This window comes from Schistocerca cancellata, chromosome 2 (assembly GCF_023864275.1).
Source record: "Schistocerca cancellata isolate TAMUIC-IGC-003103 chromosome 2, iqSchCanc2.1, whole genome shotgun sequence".
Taxonomy (NCBI): Eukaryota; Metazoa; Arthropoda; class Insecta; order Orthoptera; family Acrididae; genus Schistocerca; species Schistocerca cancellata.
In genome coordinates this window covers 90,429,750-90,448,422 of record NC_064627.1, presented here as the reverse complement: position 1 = coordinate 90,448,422, position 18,673 = coordinate 90,429,750, and the positions used below count along the sequence as shown (strand labels likewise).

Sequence of the window (18,673 nt, the reverse complement as noted above, 5' to 3'; positions counted from 1 at the left end):
ACCCAGTCCTTGAGCAGAGAAAATTTCCAACCTGGCCGGGAATCGAACCCGGACCTACTTGCCTGAGAGGCAAGCACTTTACCACCCAGCTAAGCAGGCAGATATATTTTCAGAAATAAAACCAATAACAGAATCCCCACTCTTGACACTTCTAATAACAAATTTAATGGAAAGAAAAAAATGTTGACACCAGTTTTAGAATTCAGCATCTCCTCCGAAACAAGTACAGTTGAAAACAAGCATTTTCTACTAACAATAGTCCAAAAAATAATCTTATTCATAATCTGAAACCAGTGCATTCCCCCCTTTAAGAGCTCAGGTGTCTATAAAATTAGCTGTGATACATATCCAGTCTATTAAACAGGACAGGCAGGATGAGCAAGTGATGTCAGCTTTGTTCAAAAGATGTCTGCATTTTTTAGGGAATTTGATTTCACAAATTACTCATGATGTGCCTAACAAGTATTTAAATGATTGATTTCTACTGTATCTCATGCTATTGTTATGAATTACAATGGAATGAATGAGTAAAGCAATAGTGAGAATAGAGATAAATCAATTTTATGATCCTCCTCTCAGTGCCCAGTTTTGAAATATTGCAGCTGAACTATTGGCATTTTGTGCAGTAGTTTTGAAACAGTTCATGTTATTCTTCACCAGAAATACAGATCATATGTTGTAATGGTGTCATGTAGGAGCATAATCAGGTAGTATTTTCTTTTTTGTTCTAATAATACATAATGGCAGCCTTGTTGTAGTTAGCAAGGAAATGAAATATGAGGGGACCTTTGATTGGCATGCTCAGCCAGCCGGATTTCGACACCCAAGTACTATACATATCACTGTCTACAAATTCTCTCAAGTAATCACATATTCTTTTTCTTTCATGTTTACATAATATATACTTGAAGTAAGAAAAAGACAGTAGATTAGAGATAATAAACTGTCCAGAACATATGAAATAATACTGTTTCTGCCAGTGGTACATTTATTTGTATTTGACCACAGTTTGGTGGTAGCCACTTTTGCAGCTGACCAGCTTTTAGCTGTCATGCTCATGTAAGTAAAATGACACATAGTGGTTGCAGCTAAGCTGGTAGACCATGTGGTAGTTTTCACAGGTGGTCCTGCCTGTGATGGGATAGGAGATGCCTATGACTGGACTGCAATGGAGTGGTACTGGAAGTGTATATCAGACAGGTCTTGCGCCTAGGTCTATTACAAGGCAGTGAGCCATGCGACAAGGAACTGGGAGCAAGAGTGGCATAAAGACAGCCGAGAATGTTGCATAGATTGGTTGAGGTTTTATGTGGATGGAGGTAGTTGTGTGCACATCTGAGGAGGACCAGGTGAAAAAAAATGGGGAAGGGCAGCATAATTTTATTCAAATCATGGTGGTGTCATCAGTGAATCTGCACCTTATGAGAGGTTAATATTCTGTGAGGCTAGGTAGGATTTCTCTAGATAGTCCACAAATAGGTTTGCTTAGGATGGTGTCATGCAATTGCCCATTGCCGTATCATGGGTTTATTTATAGTTGATCCTTGTATGGTTATCAACAACACTGTTTCAGTGTCAACTTTTACCCTTACATGCCACTGCCTCTTTAAGGAAGCACTGCTGATTCGCAGAATTCTCATCATTCTGGGAGTGCAGCAGTTAAGTGGAGCACAGGGAGGCACTCTAACATAAGCAAGGAAAGTGATAAGATGAAACGGAGGAGCTAGAGCCCAGGTATGTGCGTCATAGGGACAATGGCTACCTCCGTGAGATAAATAGAAAGTGCTTGTTAGTATGAAAGAACTAGGGCAGGTAGGAATGTAAGTGTGATATTATTTGCTTGAATAATAAAAAGGTGGTGCTTCAGTGACTGATGACCTCAGAAGTTAAGTCACATAGTGCTCAGAGCCATTTTTGGTGCTTCAGTATACAGTCATTACCTTAGCCACCCTTTCACATTAATGATAATAAACTAAAGATTTTTGTTCAGGAGGTGGAAAGGAGTGAAAAGGCATATGCCACTAAGTAAACAGTCAGGCCTAATTAGGTAAGCACACATTCCTTGGGAGTAAGATCCCCCTTTTAGCTGTCATATTGAACTTTAGTCTGAATGCCTAACATAAAACAAATGGCTTTTCCTTGGAAGAAGGAAAAGGCAGTATTAAAATGATTGGGGGAGGGGGTTAGATATTGTTCTGTATGCTCTCTTTGTGTCATTTCTCAGTAAATCTTGTTTGGAGCTGCTGTAGCCATTTTCTATGGCTGTTTGTTTTATTATTTACATTTCTTTTTGAATGTAACTGCCAAGGGTGATAGTTGGAGTATTACATTAAGAGTTCCAGTGGAAGAAAGATCCTCTTGGAGTGCAGAAAAAGTAAAAATGTTCCTCTTTAAAAGACTTTGACAGAAAAGTGGGAAGACAGCAGCCTCAATCCTCATTCTACCTTCCCCATTAAAATTTTTGGCATGTAAACATATTCATGCTCTTTTAACACAGAACATTCTACATCCATTTACACAGTCTCTCTTTGTAGTTAAGCTTTCAAATGCAGTATCTTCTTCTTACTGCCACACAGTTTCTGTCCCCCCATCTCCTTTTCCTCCCATTGATTTACAGCATATCTCATTGCCACTGTTTACTCTCTCACATACACTGTCTCCTTCTGTCTCTCTTTCCTACTGCCACTCTTTCCACCATGCCTTAGCAGCTCACAAAACCTGTGGGTCCAATTATCTTTTCCTGTACATCCACATGTTTAAAGTTTTGGTCCAAAATGGGCCCTCTGCTGTACCAACATTTTAAAATTCGCTTGTCTGTGTGGGGTCCAAGCCCCCCCCCCCTCCCCCCCCATGTCTCTGCATTGTCACCACTCATCTCTACATTTCATTTTTACTCCCTCCTCTCTCTTTTGCTCCCACTGCTATTGTCTTCATTCATCCATCTCTCTTTCTCTTTCACAGCCACTGCCGCTCCCCCACCTTCACAGTCTCCTCTCCCTTTTACTGTCTCTGACTCTCTGCCAATATCTTTAAGCACAAACTAGTGCAAATATGTTTGCAAGCAAACATTTTTGGTGAGGAAGATACAATGAGTATTGAGGCAGCTGATTTCCCCCTTTTCTGTCAGAGTCTTTTAAAGAGGAAAATATTTGCCTGTTTTGTGCTCCAATAGGAGCATGTTTCCTCTGGTTTCCTTCTTTTCCCTGATGCAGCAGAGTATATTTCTTTTATAAAATGAATTCTATGGGTCAGTAAAGTTTGGACAATTTTTTTTTATACTTCGATATATATAAATTCCGTGTGTCTGCAAAGTCTTTCCTCATGTCTGTTCTGCCATGTGGGGCATGTAAGGTTGGCGGCACATTGAAGTCTCAACTGCACATGTTCTGTGGACGTGCAGTGGGAAGGTAGAGGTAGTAGTGTTGTATTTACATTGTAGGTGTTGTGTTATTGTCCAGTTCTTATATAAGCTTAGTGTAGTGAGAATGCTTAGTATTGCAGGCAGAGCGTTTTTAGTGGAAGATATTTTCTGTACAGAGGAAAATTTATTTTCCATGCAGAGGAAAGTTTATGGAGATTTGAGATGTCCACATTGTGACGCTGTATATCTATACATGATTTAATTGGCAAATTACAGACAACAGTTTTAGTTCATGATGCACCATGAACTGGTAGGCCAACAATTTTAACAGAATGGATGCTTGACAACATTTCAGACATCATGTTGCAGAGTTCAATAAAATCAGTGAGGAGATTATTGTAAGAGGCTAAAGTCTCTTGTTTGACAGCACATAAGGCCATAACCAAAGAACTGGGGATGTACCCATGTAAAATTGCAACTGTATTGTAAGGACCATCAAAAATGAATAGTGTATTGTGAATGATTTACATGATTTGTTAATTGACATGGAGTTGGTTTTTAGATCGAACCTTTTCCACTGACAAGGCTTGGTTTCATGTATATGGCTACATTAATTCCCAAAATTTACAAATTTGGTCATTAGAAAATCTACATGCCTTAAGAGAAACACCTTGCACACAAAGAAAATTGAAGTGTGGGTTGCCATAATGGGAGCACAAATTATATGGCCAAGCTTTTTTGATACTACCATAACTTCCGATGTCTATTGTTCCCAGATAATTTATCCATTTATTGCGCTGCTGAATGAAAATGAGATAAGTCATTCATTTTTCCAACTTTATCAACATTACTGCTCATATGGCACATTAGTTCCTACAACTTTCAGATGAAATCTTTGGAGACCCACCAGATCTGACTCCACCCAACCCTTTCCTTTGTGGTGGAGCTAAAACAAGTGTATTAAAGTAATACGAGGACGACAATGAACTCAGGACAATGATGATAGATTATCATCTGCATTCAGTTACATGTGAAACATTGGTAAAGGTATTTGCAAGTAAATGTAAACGTTCTTTTTGCAGATGACACTGTCATTTAATGCCTAATAAAGTCATCAGAAGATCAGAACAAATTGCAAAATGATTCTCCCAACACAAATGCAGCCACTAACAGTGAATCCAGCAACATGAATGTGCTGTCACGTAACAGTGCCCCACTAGGTGAGACATGTGGAGCTTGCCACTGCAAAGAGATTTTGTGCACATACACTTATTAGAAATATTTTATTGGATTTTCAGTCTTTTCAGTTTTACATAATTTTTGGCTGTCTTTTAAGTCATTTTCATGCCTGTAAAGACCTTCCTGGCCCAGTTTTTTCTCACTGCAGTACCACTATGGGTGTTGTGGCGTAGCAAGACAGCCACGCCACTCGGAAGTAGCCGAAATGCACGTGTTAAGCTCATGCAGATGGGCGTGAGGTCTGAAACAGGATACGTAATGAATGCTATAAAGAAAAGTACGTAGCTTCTGGAATACTTAACTTTAATCCATCATTTGTATACAGCATTCTTGATGATACAAGTGAGACTCTCTCTAGAATTGGTTAATGGCGCCTTGCTAGGTCGTCGCCATGGACTTAGCTGAAGGCTATTCTAACTATCTCTCGGCAAATGAGAGAAAGGCTTCGTCAGTGTAGTCGCTAGCAAAGTCGTCGTACAACTGGGGCGAGTGCTAGTCCATCTCTCTAGACCTGCCGTGTGGTGGCGCTCGATCTGCAATTACTGACAGTGGCGACACGTGGGTCCGACATGTACTAATGGACCGCGGCCGATTTAAAGCTACCATCTAGCAAGTGTGGTGTCTAGCAGTGACACCACAATGGGTGTATATGTATAAGTGTGAAGTGCACATTATACAGAGACATATGTCAGAGTTTTTTGGTAAAAAAGTGCTGGCTAAAAACATAGTTTGGTGGTCTCAGGACCCTTGTGCTAATAATTGTGTTCACTATTTCAATTAAAACTACATTTATGCCTCAGACTGGATATTACATGTTTTATTTGGATAAGTATTATCACTTTGGATCTCAGTAATGGCTTATGATATTGTAAAAAGTTTCAAAGATTCTGTAGATCATTAACTTAAGAAGATATGGTAAAACGTTTGACAATTTGCCATGGATGGAAATTACAGATGTTTCCATCCTTGCAATTGGCATGTTTCATATCCAAAAATTATGGTCTTTGCTGGGCTGAAGGATGTGTGCAATATTTAAATTTTTAACCTGTTCTGTGGGATAGCTACTGTCATTCTTCTGACAGGTATACAATTCGTCTCTAGATCAAGGTCTATCCAAAACACTTGACCCCTTATCTATGCAATCAATAGAAAACAAGGTATGACTGTGAAAAATCGCATTTTCATGTGCAGCTTATTGGAACATAGTGATATGTGCACTGTCATGCATAGACCAATACAGGAGTGCTCTCATTTTGTGGACTGTGAGATGACAAAAAGTATTGTAGGTAGTAGTGATTGTTGTGATAAGTTTCCAATAACTTGGATATTGGTATTTGTTATTCTAAGACCAGGTGCAAGAAATTTACGCTGTCATCTACTCGGTTCTCTACTGTGAACCTTGTATTTTCAAAGGAGCTGTGGAGCAGTTAGTTTAACTCACTGATATGGTCTTTTCTATTGCTGATTAAAGTGATATCATTTATACATCTATAATAGAAAATAATGTTATTGATGTTATGGTGCTCAGAATCCAGAATCTTGTCTTCTAAATTGTTTATAAAATTTTTAGCTAGCAACATGTATGGTTTTGATCCATTTGACAGACTATTTGTTTGCTTGCATAAATTATTGTAGAATTTAACAATAGTTGTGTGAATTCTAAAAGGTCCATTAGTTCTGTAATATGAGTAACAGCTCCCTACAATATTAGATACATTCATGTACATTTACGGAATAAGGTCCCCACTGCCAAACTACAGTAAAGAACTTTAGGGTACCTAAGGAACAGCATGATCTCTTCTGTTGAGGCCAGGAGACCACATCCACAAGCACCTGTCCCTCCCAGGCTATATGGACTGCTTAAAATTCAGAAGAACAGCATACCAATTTAATCAGTTGTAAGTAATACCGGGGTGCCAACATACAAGTTGGCAAAACATCTGGCAATGTGTTTTAGATTTTTAGTAAGAGAATATGAGCACTATGTCTGCAACCTGGAAGACTTCGTTCATGGACTGAATTACTTGCAACTCACACCATATTATATGCTCATGGCTTTTGATGTGGTCAAGTGCCATTGCTCAATGGTGAGAAGCTGGAAGGATAATAAAGTCACTTGTCACTTATTGTAGCTAATGTTTTTATGAAAGATATTGGAGAAAGAGCACTCTAGTTGGTGGATTTAAAACCTGGCCCCAGGGCACCACATCACTGGGTGCACTTTTTGTAACATCTAATTTCTCTTTTTTAAAACATTAAATTTATATAAAGAAGGCAAACTATTGGTACTGGATATGTTGGTGCAGAGAAAGAGGATTGGCAACTTGGGCTGGACTGCATTCCATAAACCAACATACACTGAGTTACTGTGGCAGGCCACCAGCTGTCACCACCTGTTGTAACAAAGAGGCATACTTCATCCAATAAACTGTGCTACCTCAGTACTGTATTCCTGCAAAATGGACATTCTGAATGGGAGATTTGCTGCACCCTCCACAGATGCATGTTAGACAACCTAAAGAGTTAGAAGAAAGTGAAGACACAGAGGAGTGGTCATTTTGTCATACTTCAGTGCTAGTCCTGTGAGAAAGGAAAATTAACCAAAAAACAAAATTAAATGAGTCTTCCCTCCACCAACAGAACTCAAAAGTTCGTCTAGGTCCAGTGAAGGACAGTCTCAATTTGAGAAGGCCCAGTGTTTATAAAGAAGTGGTGGAAATTCATACCACTCAAATCTTGTGAAATGCACACCACAGCATGGGACCCATTGCTGTCAGTATTAAAGTGACATTGATCACTATGGGAAAGCATTGGACACTAAGGGAAAGCATTGGTCATATAAGGGATTACACTTACATTGTCAGAAGACAATGGTGATGATGGTCACGTGTCAGCATGGACACATATTCCATCATGCGGCTTACGACAGAGAGCACCGAGGCAGCTGTCAGCAGCACACAGCAGGAACAACAGCCTCTGCTCATGTACCGAAGTCTCTGTTTTGTCATCTGATAGGTGGCTTAGCCATCCTTCCCACTACCAATCAGGAAACCTTCACTGTTGGCCACCAAATTTGACACCTTTGTGTTTCCTACATAGCCTGTCATAAATAGGCTTCAGTCACAGTTCAGCCATGGGTATGTGTGTTGTCCTTAGAGTAAGTTAGATTAAATAATGTGTAGGCTTAGGGAACCATGACCTCAGCAGTTTGGTCTCATAAGACCTTACCACAAATTTCCAATTTTCACAGTTCAGCAGTGTGTTTGCCGCACCTGAAAATGTCAGTCAGGTGTCTCAAAACAATATTGTGGGTAGTTCACTACAACAACTGACATCACCCCTGTGAACCATTTCTACAACTAGTCCATCATGAGAGCCTCAAACAACACATTTATATTGATATTTCTTTCCATTTTTGAAACCGCTCACATACTTTGTGACTTGTACTAAAACAATGTTTTTTGTGCCATTTCTGTGACATTATCTATGCTACTAAACTGGGTGATTCAAGAGGAACTTCACATAATTTATGAGATGATTTTACAAGTGACAAATTGAAAAATCTTATGAATGTGTGTCCAATTCTCCATTATTACAGAACTGTAGTGTGTTGAACACATCCATGAATGATTACAAAGACAAGTCTGAATATTACTACCGAAATGCTGTGTAGGTGTTGTGGTGGACAGAATAATGGTGGGACAGATGACTGATCCATCCTACAAGAGGCGTTCAAAAAGTTCGCCACCCATCTCAGTGCACTTGCAAATGCGTTGGAGGGTATATTGTGTTAGACATTGAACGCCATCTTGGCAGACTTTAATGTGGGCAACAGCATTGATGATGTGAGCAACAAGTTCTTCACATGTATTCATCTGTGTAGTGTACACATCCACATAAACAGAAGTCTGATGGGATTAGGTTAGGTGATCTTGCAGGCCATTTAATGCATCCATCATGGCCAATCCAACATGTAAGAAATGTGTTATTCAGATACTGAGATACTTGTCCAGTACAGTGAATCACTGATCCATCACACTGCAGCTTCATTTTCTGTCGCCCTCTAATTTCACATCCTCCAAAATGGCAGGTAGGTCTCCTGTCAGGAAATGTGTGTATGCTGCAGCTCTTATGCCATTTGGCAGGAACACAGACCACACCAGACGTTCACTGAGAACCTAACTTAGAATCTCGTTCCCTAGTGTCATGTGGATTCTCCATCGGCCATCTATGAGAACTGCAGGTGTTCATGATAGCACTATGAGTAAACAAAGCCTCATCTATAAATAAAGTGTATTGCACGACATCTCTATGTACAGCCAGCCATTCACAAAATTGTTGTCTGCATACTGACTCACCTGGATGCAGGTGTACAGACTACAAATGGAATGGATAGAAGCCTTCAGAATATAATATATGCCACACATGCAGTTGTGGAATATCGAGATGACGGCTAATACTTAAATTAATGTCTTCCTTTTCCTCAAATAACTGGATGGCCTCATGTTCTGATGTTACATGTATGCTGGGCAGTGTTCAGGATTCAAATAACATATGAAAAACTGTGGGAAATACAATGGGACAGGGGGTTTGTCAATCAGGGAAAACATCTCTGTTACTCTGTCAGAGCTGCACAGGCACTACTATTACAGTATCCATACACAAACCACATGTCTGCGTATATTGCGTGGGTGAATGTGTGTGGCATGTTGGTATTCACATGCACTGGGACTTGCAATACCCGAGCACAACATGCACATGGCTTCAGGACTTTTCACCAAGTCAACACAATTCAGCACTGGGTACACAACAGCTGTTGCCTTTGTGTGACATCACAGTGGTACCACCGGTTGGAGAACCCCCACACCTCTTTTAGGATGGATTGATCATCTGTCCCACTATCATTTGGTCAACCATAGTGCCTACACATGATTTCAGTAAGTAATATTCACATTTGTCATCATATTCATTCATCGATGTGTGTAGTCTTCAACCTGCTCCAGTTCTGTAACAATCGAAAATCAGACACATGTTTGTGTGACTTTTTTGGTTTAGTTTCACATGTAGAGTCAACTCACAAATTATGTGACATTTGTCCTGAATCTCTCTGTATAAAGACAAGTGGTCATTTAAAATTGTTATCTAATCTCTCAAAACTTACTCGACAGCTGTATTTCAGATTTTTACACGATACACTAATGAACATTCAAGTGGTCATCCAATATAATCAATATGTAACTACATATATAATATATAAAGGAAAGTTTTGTTACCAAAAATCTCAAAAAGTTTTTGACTGATTTATTTCAAATTTTTACACTATACTTAATGAACATTTGGACAGACATACAGTACATTTATTTAAAATATATATAGGAGAAACATTGTTACTAAAAATCTCAATAAGTTGTTGACCAATTTGCTTCAAATTTTTGCACGATACTCTAATGAACAGTAGGGAATATATGGGAAATATATTTTTCGTACATAAACATATATATGTAACATGTAAAGGGTAAACATTCTTATCAAAAATCTTGAATAATTACATAACTCTTACATAAAGCTTTTACATGATACCCTAATGAACATTTGGACAAACATAGGCTATATATTTTTCCAATGTATATAACACAGGCTGGCACGCTAAGAACTGGCTCCGAGTACAGTCTGTTCGCCAAGTACACAAAACTAGTTGTACACTATGAGCAGATACAAAAAGTAGATAAACATATAATAATTGGATAGTAAAGAAATATGCTAATGCAAAGTGGATTGACCTTGTCTTTTACATTAAATGACATTAGGTGCTGAAAATGACCTTCTTGTGCTTTGCTGCACTTTTGTGCAAACCCTAACATGTTAATGTACCCTTGGCTCAACTGTGGCACATGAGTTCTCAAAATTTCATTGTAAATATTATCCTTCAAGTTTTCTAATGTTACTGGGTTACTTGCGTACAATTTTCCCTTTAGACTGCTCCACAAATGAAAGGCAGAAATGGCTTTGTCTGATGAATGCAGCAGCCACAATTCTTTGTTGACGGTCCTTTCTTCTATGAATCTTTCATGAATTCATGCAATCAACTCATGTTAAGTGTGGCAGGTCTCCCCAACCTGCTGAAAGACAGCATACCTACACTCACAGGAAGTCAACCACGTGTAAAATTCCTCAAAGATTCTCATACACACAGCAGGTTTTATTATTGTTTCAAAAAATATGAGACCCACAATCTGACTTGCTGTCACGGCACACCACAAACTGTTTTTTTCCTCTGTGACCAGGTTCCTCATTATTCATATGGGAATTTTTTGTTGACCAGTATCTGGTGTTCTGGGAGTTCACATGTCCTGTCAGACTGAACTATGCTTCCTCATTCATGAAAGACAGCAGCAGATCCAACATTCCACTCTCAATTGTTTGTCATAGCCACATATAGTAATACACACATTTTGCTTATCTTCCTCCTTGAGTTCTTGGACACATATAATTTTCTAGGGCTTCATCCCTATATGGTGTAAAGCACATTGACAAGATCTAAGGGAAACATTCACTTGTTGCACCATTTTATGTGCTGTTCGTGCTTGAATATCTGCAATCATAGCAGGTGTACAAATACACTGAGCTTGCATTTGGAAGTGACCCTGTATTAAATCACTTCCTCACTAAATCCTGTATACTGCACTCTCTTGGTATGGAAGCACCAGAAACTGGTAGACACATGCACCTCCACTATTCTGATTCTTTCTTGAAGAGGATACATCTCACTGGGATATCTGCTTAACCAAGTCGCAATCGTTTCGGTACTGACACTACAGAACAGATACAATATCTTCAAAATAATAGATAAGAGTTGCTATGTGACAATGAGCAATCTGCTACTCTGAGCTGATTTTTCATATATACACACACACATTATATACTTACATAGAAAAATCTCAAAAAGTCGTTGATTGATTTACTTAAAATTTTTATGCAGTAGTTTATTGAACATTAGGAGGGATTCTGGCTGTATGTTTTTTTAAATATGTATAATCATCATTATCAGTTTTGTGCTATATTGGCAAATCCTTTGCCTCTCCATTTTCTGCAATCCATTGCTTCCTTCTTAAGGCTGCTGTATGTTGTACCGTCCATCACGTCATCCAGTATCTGAAATCTTTTCCATCCTTGCTTCCTTTTCCCTTCTACATAACCTTCTAAAACTATATTTATCAGTCTGTCATTCTTTCTTAATACATGCCCAATCCAAATTCTTTTTCTTCTTTTTTTATATATAATATGTAAATAAATTATAGAAAGGGGAAACATTGTTAACCATACTCTGTAAAAGCTTTTGACTGGTTTATTTCATACTTTTACACAATACTCAAATAAACATTCAGGTGAACACAGGATACATGGTGGTGGTTTCTTTTTTTTTCATTCCCATTTTTTTACAACAATGTACAGGTTTCTATTGAAACCAACTACAGGAAAGAAAATGACATGGTGTATTGTGAAAACTTGTGGTTTCTATTTCCTTCTCGCTGTCTGTTTCACTTATGATGAGAGGGCATGTAAAACATTACACAAATTTATTACTCACATAAATTCTTTTTTCTTAAATATATTTTCAAACAAAACTAATATGCAGAACAATGAGCTGTTTCATTTTCTTCCTCACTGTCAGTTGTACAGAAAATATGAAAGTTGATTTAATGGCTTGTCAACCTATAACTAGAATACTATGGAATCTGAATCAGTTGACACTTAGTAATCCTACATATTAACAGATAAAAACAATGCAAAACACTGTGATTTAAGATACTTTCTGCATAGATCCAGCAGTTGGAGAGTCTCTCATACCACTTATACCAATGGTTCCAACTGATATACAAACTCATTTGAAGCAGTTTCAATTCTCAATCAAGGTTTTGTTTACAACAATAAAAAATGAGAGTCAGGGTCAGAGAAAGGGGTAAGACAGAGCAGGGGAGGGGAGAATGAATAGAGAGGGGGAAATGGAGATCGACAGAGAGAGGGGCGAGGATGTGATGAGAGAGGGGGGGGGGGGTGAGGATGTGATAAGAGAGGGGGGTGAGGATGTGATGAAGAGAGGGAGGGGAGAGAAGGAGATAGACAAAGAGGGGTGAGGGGGAGAGATTAGGATGTAGATACAAGTCCCATACTTATTTAAAAATTGCAAAGCGTTACCATGCTTACTAGTTATTTTATATGTTATATCTAGACACCACCTTTTCTTACTTCAGAGTCTGTATCACATACATTTTGTAACCACAGTGGAAAAAGGAATCTATGACCTCTGAAAGTTTTTACATTTATTTATTTATTTATTCATGTTTACAACAAAAGAGCTTCATGAAACTTTGTGTCATGGAATAAAATTCATTTTTTGTTTCCTTTTGATACTTGATAGTGCCACAGGATACCCCAAAATTGCACAAACACCGTGTGTGTCTTATTACTTCACATAAATTCATCTAAAGAGGGGGCTATAAACCACTGAATGTGCAGTTCTTTTTACAACCCAGCAAATGGTCTGTCAGTGCCCCCAGCAGCCAGTGCCATTGGTTTGCAGACTTTGATCACAGCATACTGGCAGGGAATATCTGAGTTGCAGAGTTGCATCTTGTGATTATGAGGGGGTGGGGGTGGGGCAGGGGGGAGAGAGAGAGAGAGAGAGAGAGAGAGAGAGAGAGAGAGAGAGAGAGAGAGAGAGATCGATCATTTTAACACTGCAGATTATGGTCTCTCTCTCCCTCTGTCTGTCTGTCTGTCTGTGTGTGTGTGTGGGGGGGGGGGGGGGGGGCAGTCCACTTGTCCCCTTCTTGTAATGTTGTTTTGCATACTTTGTTATGAGGCAGATTGTCTACCTTGTTCCTGTTGGATTGAAGATGTGCTATGGATAAATCAGCACCCCAGTGGGGCCACACTGTTGGTGTAATACATAAAGTTTCATAATAAAATAAATGCAGATCACAGTCTATATTCACCTAACTTAATTTTTCAATAACTCACATGTTTAAGGAATATTGCACTTTTCTTAAGGCTGTTAATGCAGTGACAGTCAGTGCTTCATTGAAGCCAAGCAGCACTGGTGAGCAACTAGCATCTTCTAACATATTAAAATGGTAGAAAAGGAAAGTTCCATACTAACAGTAACAGACTGAATTTCACCATCTTTTCCCACCAAAGCACCTTATGCCAAGTGCTTATTGGTACTGTCTTATAAAATACATATTTCAGTTAATTTTGTGTTATATATATGCAAATAATTAAATAGTTAAGCTTACTCAGTACTAGTAAAATATGTCCTGATTTTAAACTCTTATTTAAACATGTTACAGTTTGGAAGCTGTCCTGAATCACCATATCCAAAGATACACAAGAAACCTCATTATGAGAATGAAACATGTGATTGGATTCCACTACACAACCTATATCAGGCTCACAGGTATTGACTTCCAGAAGCTTATGTGTACAAAGTTGAATCCACAGTTACTTGGAAAATTATTTGCAGAATTGTAACCAGTTGAAGAACAATGTTAAAAGAACATTTTTAATGAACTTTACAACTTAAGTGCCTTTGAACCAGTGATTGTTCACAAGTTAAAAAAAATATTTTTGATGTTTCTCCCTGTCCTCAGGTAACCGATTAAAATATTTTTTGAAACTAATACTGTATTATGAATATTTAAGTCTGACAATAATATTTGTGTCCATCTTCAACATAAAACAATGAACATGACTCATAGGAAATTGTGTAGTGCCCTCTGTAGTTACTTACAGCCTATTGGTGTCAGTATATGTGTTAAAGCAGCTCAGGTTATATACATATTTTAAAAATGTATCAGGTTCAAACCAAAAGAGTGGTGAGAAAAATTAATCTGCAGTGTAATTGTTTAGTTTTTTTGCTTCTTAGGTGAAAACAACAAAGTTGAGCATTATGTCAGACAAAATAAAATTATTTTAAGTGACAGTCGGGTGTGACATATATTCCCATACCCTACCATGTTGCCACCTCCTCCATATTCTGTGTGGCCTTCCATCAACTTCCCCTGACTTGCCCCCATCATCCTAGGTCACTGCTTGTGTAATTTATACAGCAGCATCAGAAGTATGAAAACTTCAGTATGTCAGTCCTCTGTTATTTAAGATGTTATTAATAAATATTTATTTGGATTCTTGTATTTATCAAGTTAGTCATGCTGTCTCAATGAAGTTCCTTCTGTTCTATATACTGAGCCCACTTTCCAAGAGGATGAATATTATTTTTAACATAAACCTGTGGCAACCCCAAAGCTTTTTCTTTCTTCTTTTCTCCACATTAGCAGCAGTTTTGTCCCATATATGTAGTTGGATATTAATGTTTAGTTATGCTGTATGTTGTAACTACTCATGTTTAGTTTTTTTATTTACTTATTTATTATGTAAACACAGGACACTGCAATTTCTCAAATCAACATCTGGTTTCATTCTGTCATCTTTGATCAAAGCATGTACATCACATTTTCTTATATTTATTTTTGTCTGCATATACTCAGGCTTGCCTGCTCTAACAGATTGTACAGTTTTTTTCCAAGTGTGTTTTTCCTGGTTTTCAATTCACTAGGCAAAAAAAAAAAAGCGATATGAGGGTGTTATCTAGCCCTCCCTTTCTTGTTGTTGTTAATTTCCACGATGGTGAAGTCTTTTCAGAAGATTCGAGAGGAGTAAGATTTACAATAAACTTTTTAATTACCTTTTCTTGCACAGTTGGCTCCAGTTCTTCATGTCTAGGAGTCTGATTCTTAAAGTTCAAATTCTCACATTTTAGGTTCTTGTGGTTCAATTGATCTAAATAATATTGAAGATTGTCTTTGCAGAATTTTTGTATCACATTGTCTTGAATTTGTACATTAACAAAGCCAAAATTACATTGTTTGTTCAAATTACAAAAATAGATCCGATCACATCAGAGGCATGCTTACTACTACTTCATTCTGTGGTAAAAATATTGTGAAGGGATTACAGTTCATCTTGATAAATGAATTCCTATTAGTTTAGATTATTATTTTATAAATGAATCAAGAAATAAACATAATAAACAGTACTGCATTGCATAATCAATAATAGAAATCTTAAGTGTGCCAAATATTTTGTAATTTCAAATGTTTCTAAGAAAACCAATTTTAACTGTACATTCACAGACACTAAGTATTGATTGTAATGAGGAAAATAAAGTAATTCCTTTTCATAAATTTTAACTTGTGAGATAACATATTGTGTATAAAATTACATGAATTTTTTTCAGAAAAACAGCTGAGATAATACTGACCTGTCCAAAATTTGAAAAATATTTCTGATATTGAGTACTACTGTTGAGGAAAAGTAATGCTAGAGGACAATGTCCCTTTACAAGGGTCTTTTGGAAAGTAAAGAACAAGTTTTTCTACAAAATTTTTTATTTTGTGTAATTAAACGAAACTGTATTTTACATACAATTTGATACCGAAGCTACTTTCCTGCACTGTCACTGTTCAGATTTAAGTACTTTTACAATTTTAACAGCTTTTCTAGTTTGTCTGCATACTCAGTAGCCGCGAAGTTGTTGAACCACTGATTAACAGCTTCTATAAGTTCATCACCACTTCTGTAGTGTTACCCACTCAAAACATCTTTCAGTTTGGGGGATGGATGATAATCACTTGGGGCTGAGTACAGGCTGTATGGCTGATTTGAAACCTTTCGCACTGAAACCATTGAAATACATTCTTTGTCACTCCTGCTGCATGCAGACTACATTATCATGAAGCAGGATGACTCCACTGGTTAGCATTCTGCATTGCTTGTTTTTAATTGCACAGCAAAGTCATTGAAGCATCTTAACAGTAGGCCACTGCAGTCCACTAATTGTGAAACACCCATCTTCTTGGATTTTTGTTTCAGTCCTGAAGGCCAGCCCAAGCAATCTTCGTCTTGAACATTCTTCTGTCCACCATTAAACACGATACACTGCTTCCGAACTGACACTTCATTCATCAGATTACTGTAAACCTTAGTCTTCTGTGTACAAATTTCAAGAGTTGGACTTACTGTGCATATAAAAAGCAGATGACACTGTACATATCACACTTGGAGGATCGTCAGTTTTGTCACACTTTTTAACGTTGCTCAGCTAATCAGTAATCAACCATATTGCATTGTAGCTGCTGCCCAAATGAAGCGGATGAATACCCAGGTCAGTGGTCAGTCGGTACGGTGGTGAAGCAATGCATTCACATGAAAAAAAAATTACAATATTGATTGAGTTATGACTCGTTATATGTATGACTTCTATGAGGGTACTGTAATTCACAAAATATCTGACATATCAAGAGCCACAATCAGTCAACAAACAAAACCATTTTAATTTTTGTGATTTCACATTCTGAAGGAGATGTATACAGTGTTTTCATCAGTCAAATCTGTTGAAAATCTTCCATAAACATTTTATTTCAGATATGACTCAGTTTTTGTACCTTACTCAGTGTTGGTCATTTTATAACTTTTTTGTGTAGTTTTACAGATACTATAGCCTCACCAACTTTTTTGGGTCCTGTTTGATATCACTTATAGTATTTGATTGATGAACTCACTTACTCTTACCAGGCAGGTCATAATTGTGCCCACAGGGAAGTGCTATATCTGGAGGCTATTCCTGGAGCCTCCAACTCCAGAACAAAGAAAGATGAGTGACCTCCACACAAGCCAATTCTTTTCAGGCCCAAATGTGAATGTTTCTAATGTTGGAAGCCAGGTAGAGGATTCTCAAGTCGAGAGATCCACAGTTGTTTTCTTGCTGTAGCTTGAAGGAGTCTTAAGGAAATTCCTTCTGGACCTCAACCCTGGGGCTACTGGAACATGCACAGGTAGTGGAGGGTTTTTGTCATGAACCTGATTTATTCTTTAACATTGGTTGCTACTTAATGTAAACAAAGGAAACCAGTGTATTCTCTTACCAAATCTGTGATATGTCTCAGATAAAGGTGCTAAATGGCTACTTGTGGGCACTGAATCTAATACATATAACAAGATTCAATTCCTGAATGAAACATTAGTACATGTTTAATAGAATATAACTTGCACATATTTTTTGTTAATAATATATATTACTTCATAGCAAATTCCAAAATCACATTGCAGTTGCTTGGCAAGAAGGTGAAATTAAATTATCTCATATAAGAATGTAATAAACTACGACACTACTGATGTAAAGAAAGGAGTCCTGTGGTGATTATTGGTTTACTGCAATTTTAACATCTTAATCTCAACTTACTAAGTTGAAAGTACATCAAATGAAAGTGTATAGGACTCTCACGCACATGAAATATCAGTAGAAACCAGGCCCGTATAAAGGCCTTAAATGACAAGTATTGCGAAAAATTAGAAATAAGTCATCTGGTACATAGGTAGGGGGTAGCATAAATGTGAATGAAGAATTATAATGGGTGGGTGCATACCTCACTTGAATACAATAGAACCTCACTTTTACGTCTCCAAATTTTACGTTTTCCTGCTTTTTACATTCATTTTTTTCAGGCCCAACAGAAGCCCTATTCTCTCAATACAATGCTTACCTACCCTTAATGATTCCATGTTACAATATCTCCCTCATTTTAAGTTTTCTTTGATGTTATCATGACCTTTAACATGGATTTTCATACAGATTTCTGCAAAAAGTGCATCTTACACCTGCTGAAAGTCAGTCTTTGAATAAAGCAGAAAACGCAGACAGTATGCAGAGTTACTGATCATGTAATGTACCTGCAGTGTGTAAGCAATATTTTCGTTGTTGGCATGTCTGGTCATGGCTGCCTGTGTTAGAGGTTCACAGTGTTTGGAAGGATGGGAAAGTATACTGCCTTAATGATAATCATGATTTGATAATAGCGATCCTAGTAGCAACTTTCCTTCTGCTCATTGCATTGTATTAGAATAGCTTCCATTTCATTTCACAGTCATTTCACAAATAAACACCACTTTTGAAGACAGCGTTCTCTATAATAGACTTTCACAAATCATTACTTGTGCAGCAAATATGCTAATCTG

General features: G+C 37.6%; 1 protein-coding gene across 1 annotated transcript in view; it reads left to right on the top strand.

Annotated features, from left to right (window-relative positions):
* The window catches only part of LOC126151156 (uncharacterized), an 87,440-nt gene extending 72,687 nt beyond the window's left edge, over window positions 1-14,753 (top strand). Inside the window, exon 4 of the mRNA XM_049915924.1 lies at window positions 13,951-14,753. Within this exon, the coding sequence (XP_049771881.1) occupies window positions 13,951-14,064 (114 nt within the window). The 3' untranslated portion in view covers window positions 14,065-14,753. The remainder of the gene's footprint in view (window positions 1-13,950) is intronic.
* The last annotated feature ends 3,920 nt before the right edge of the window (window positions 14,754-18,673 follow it).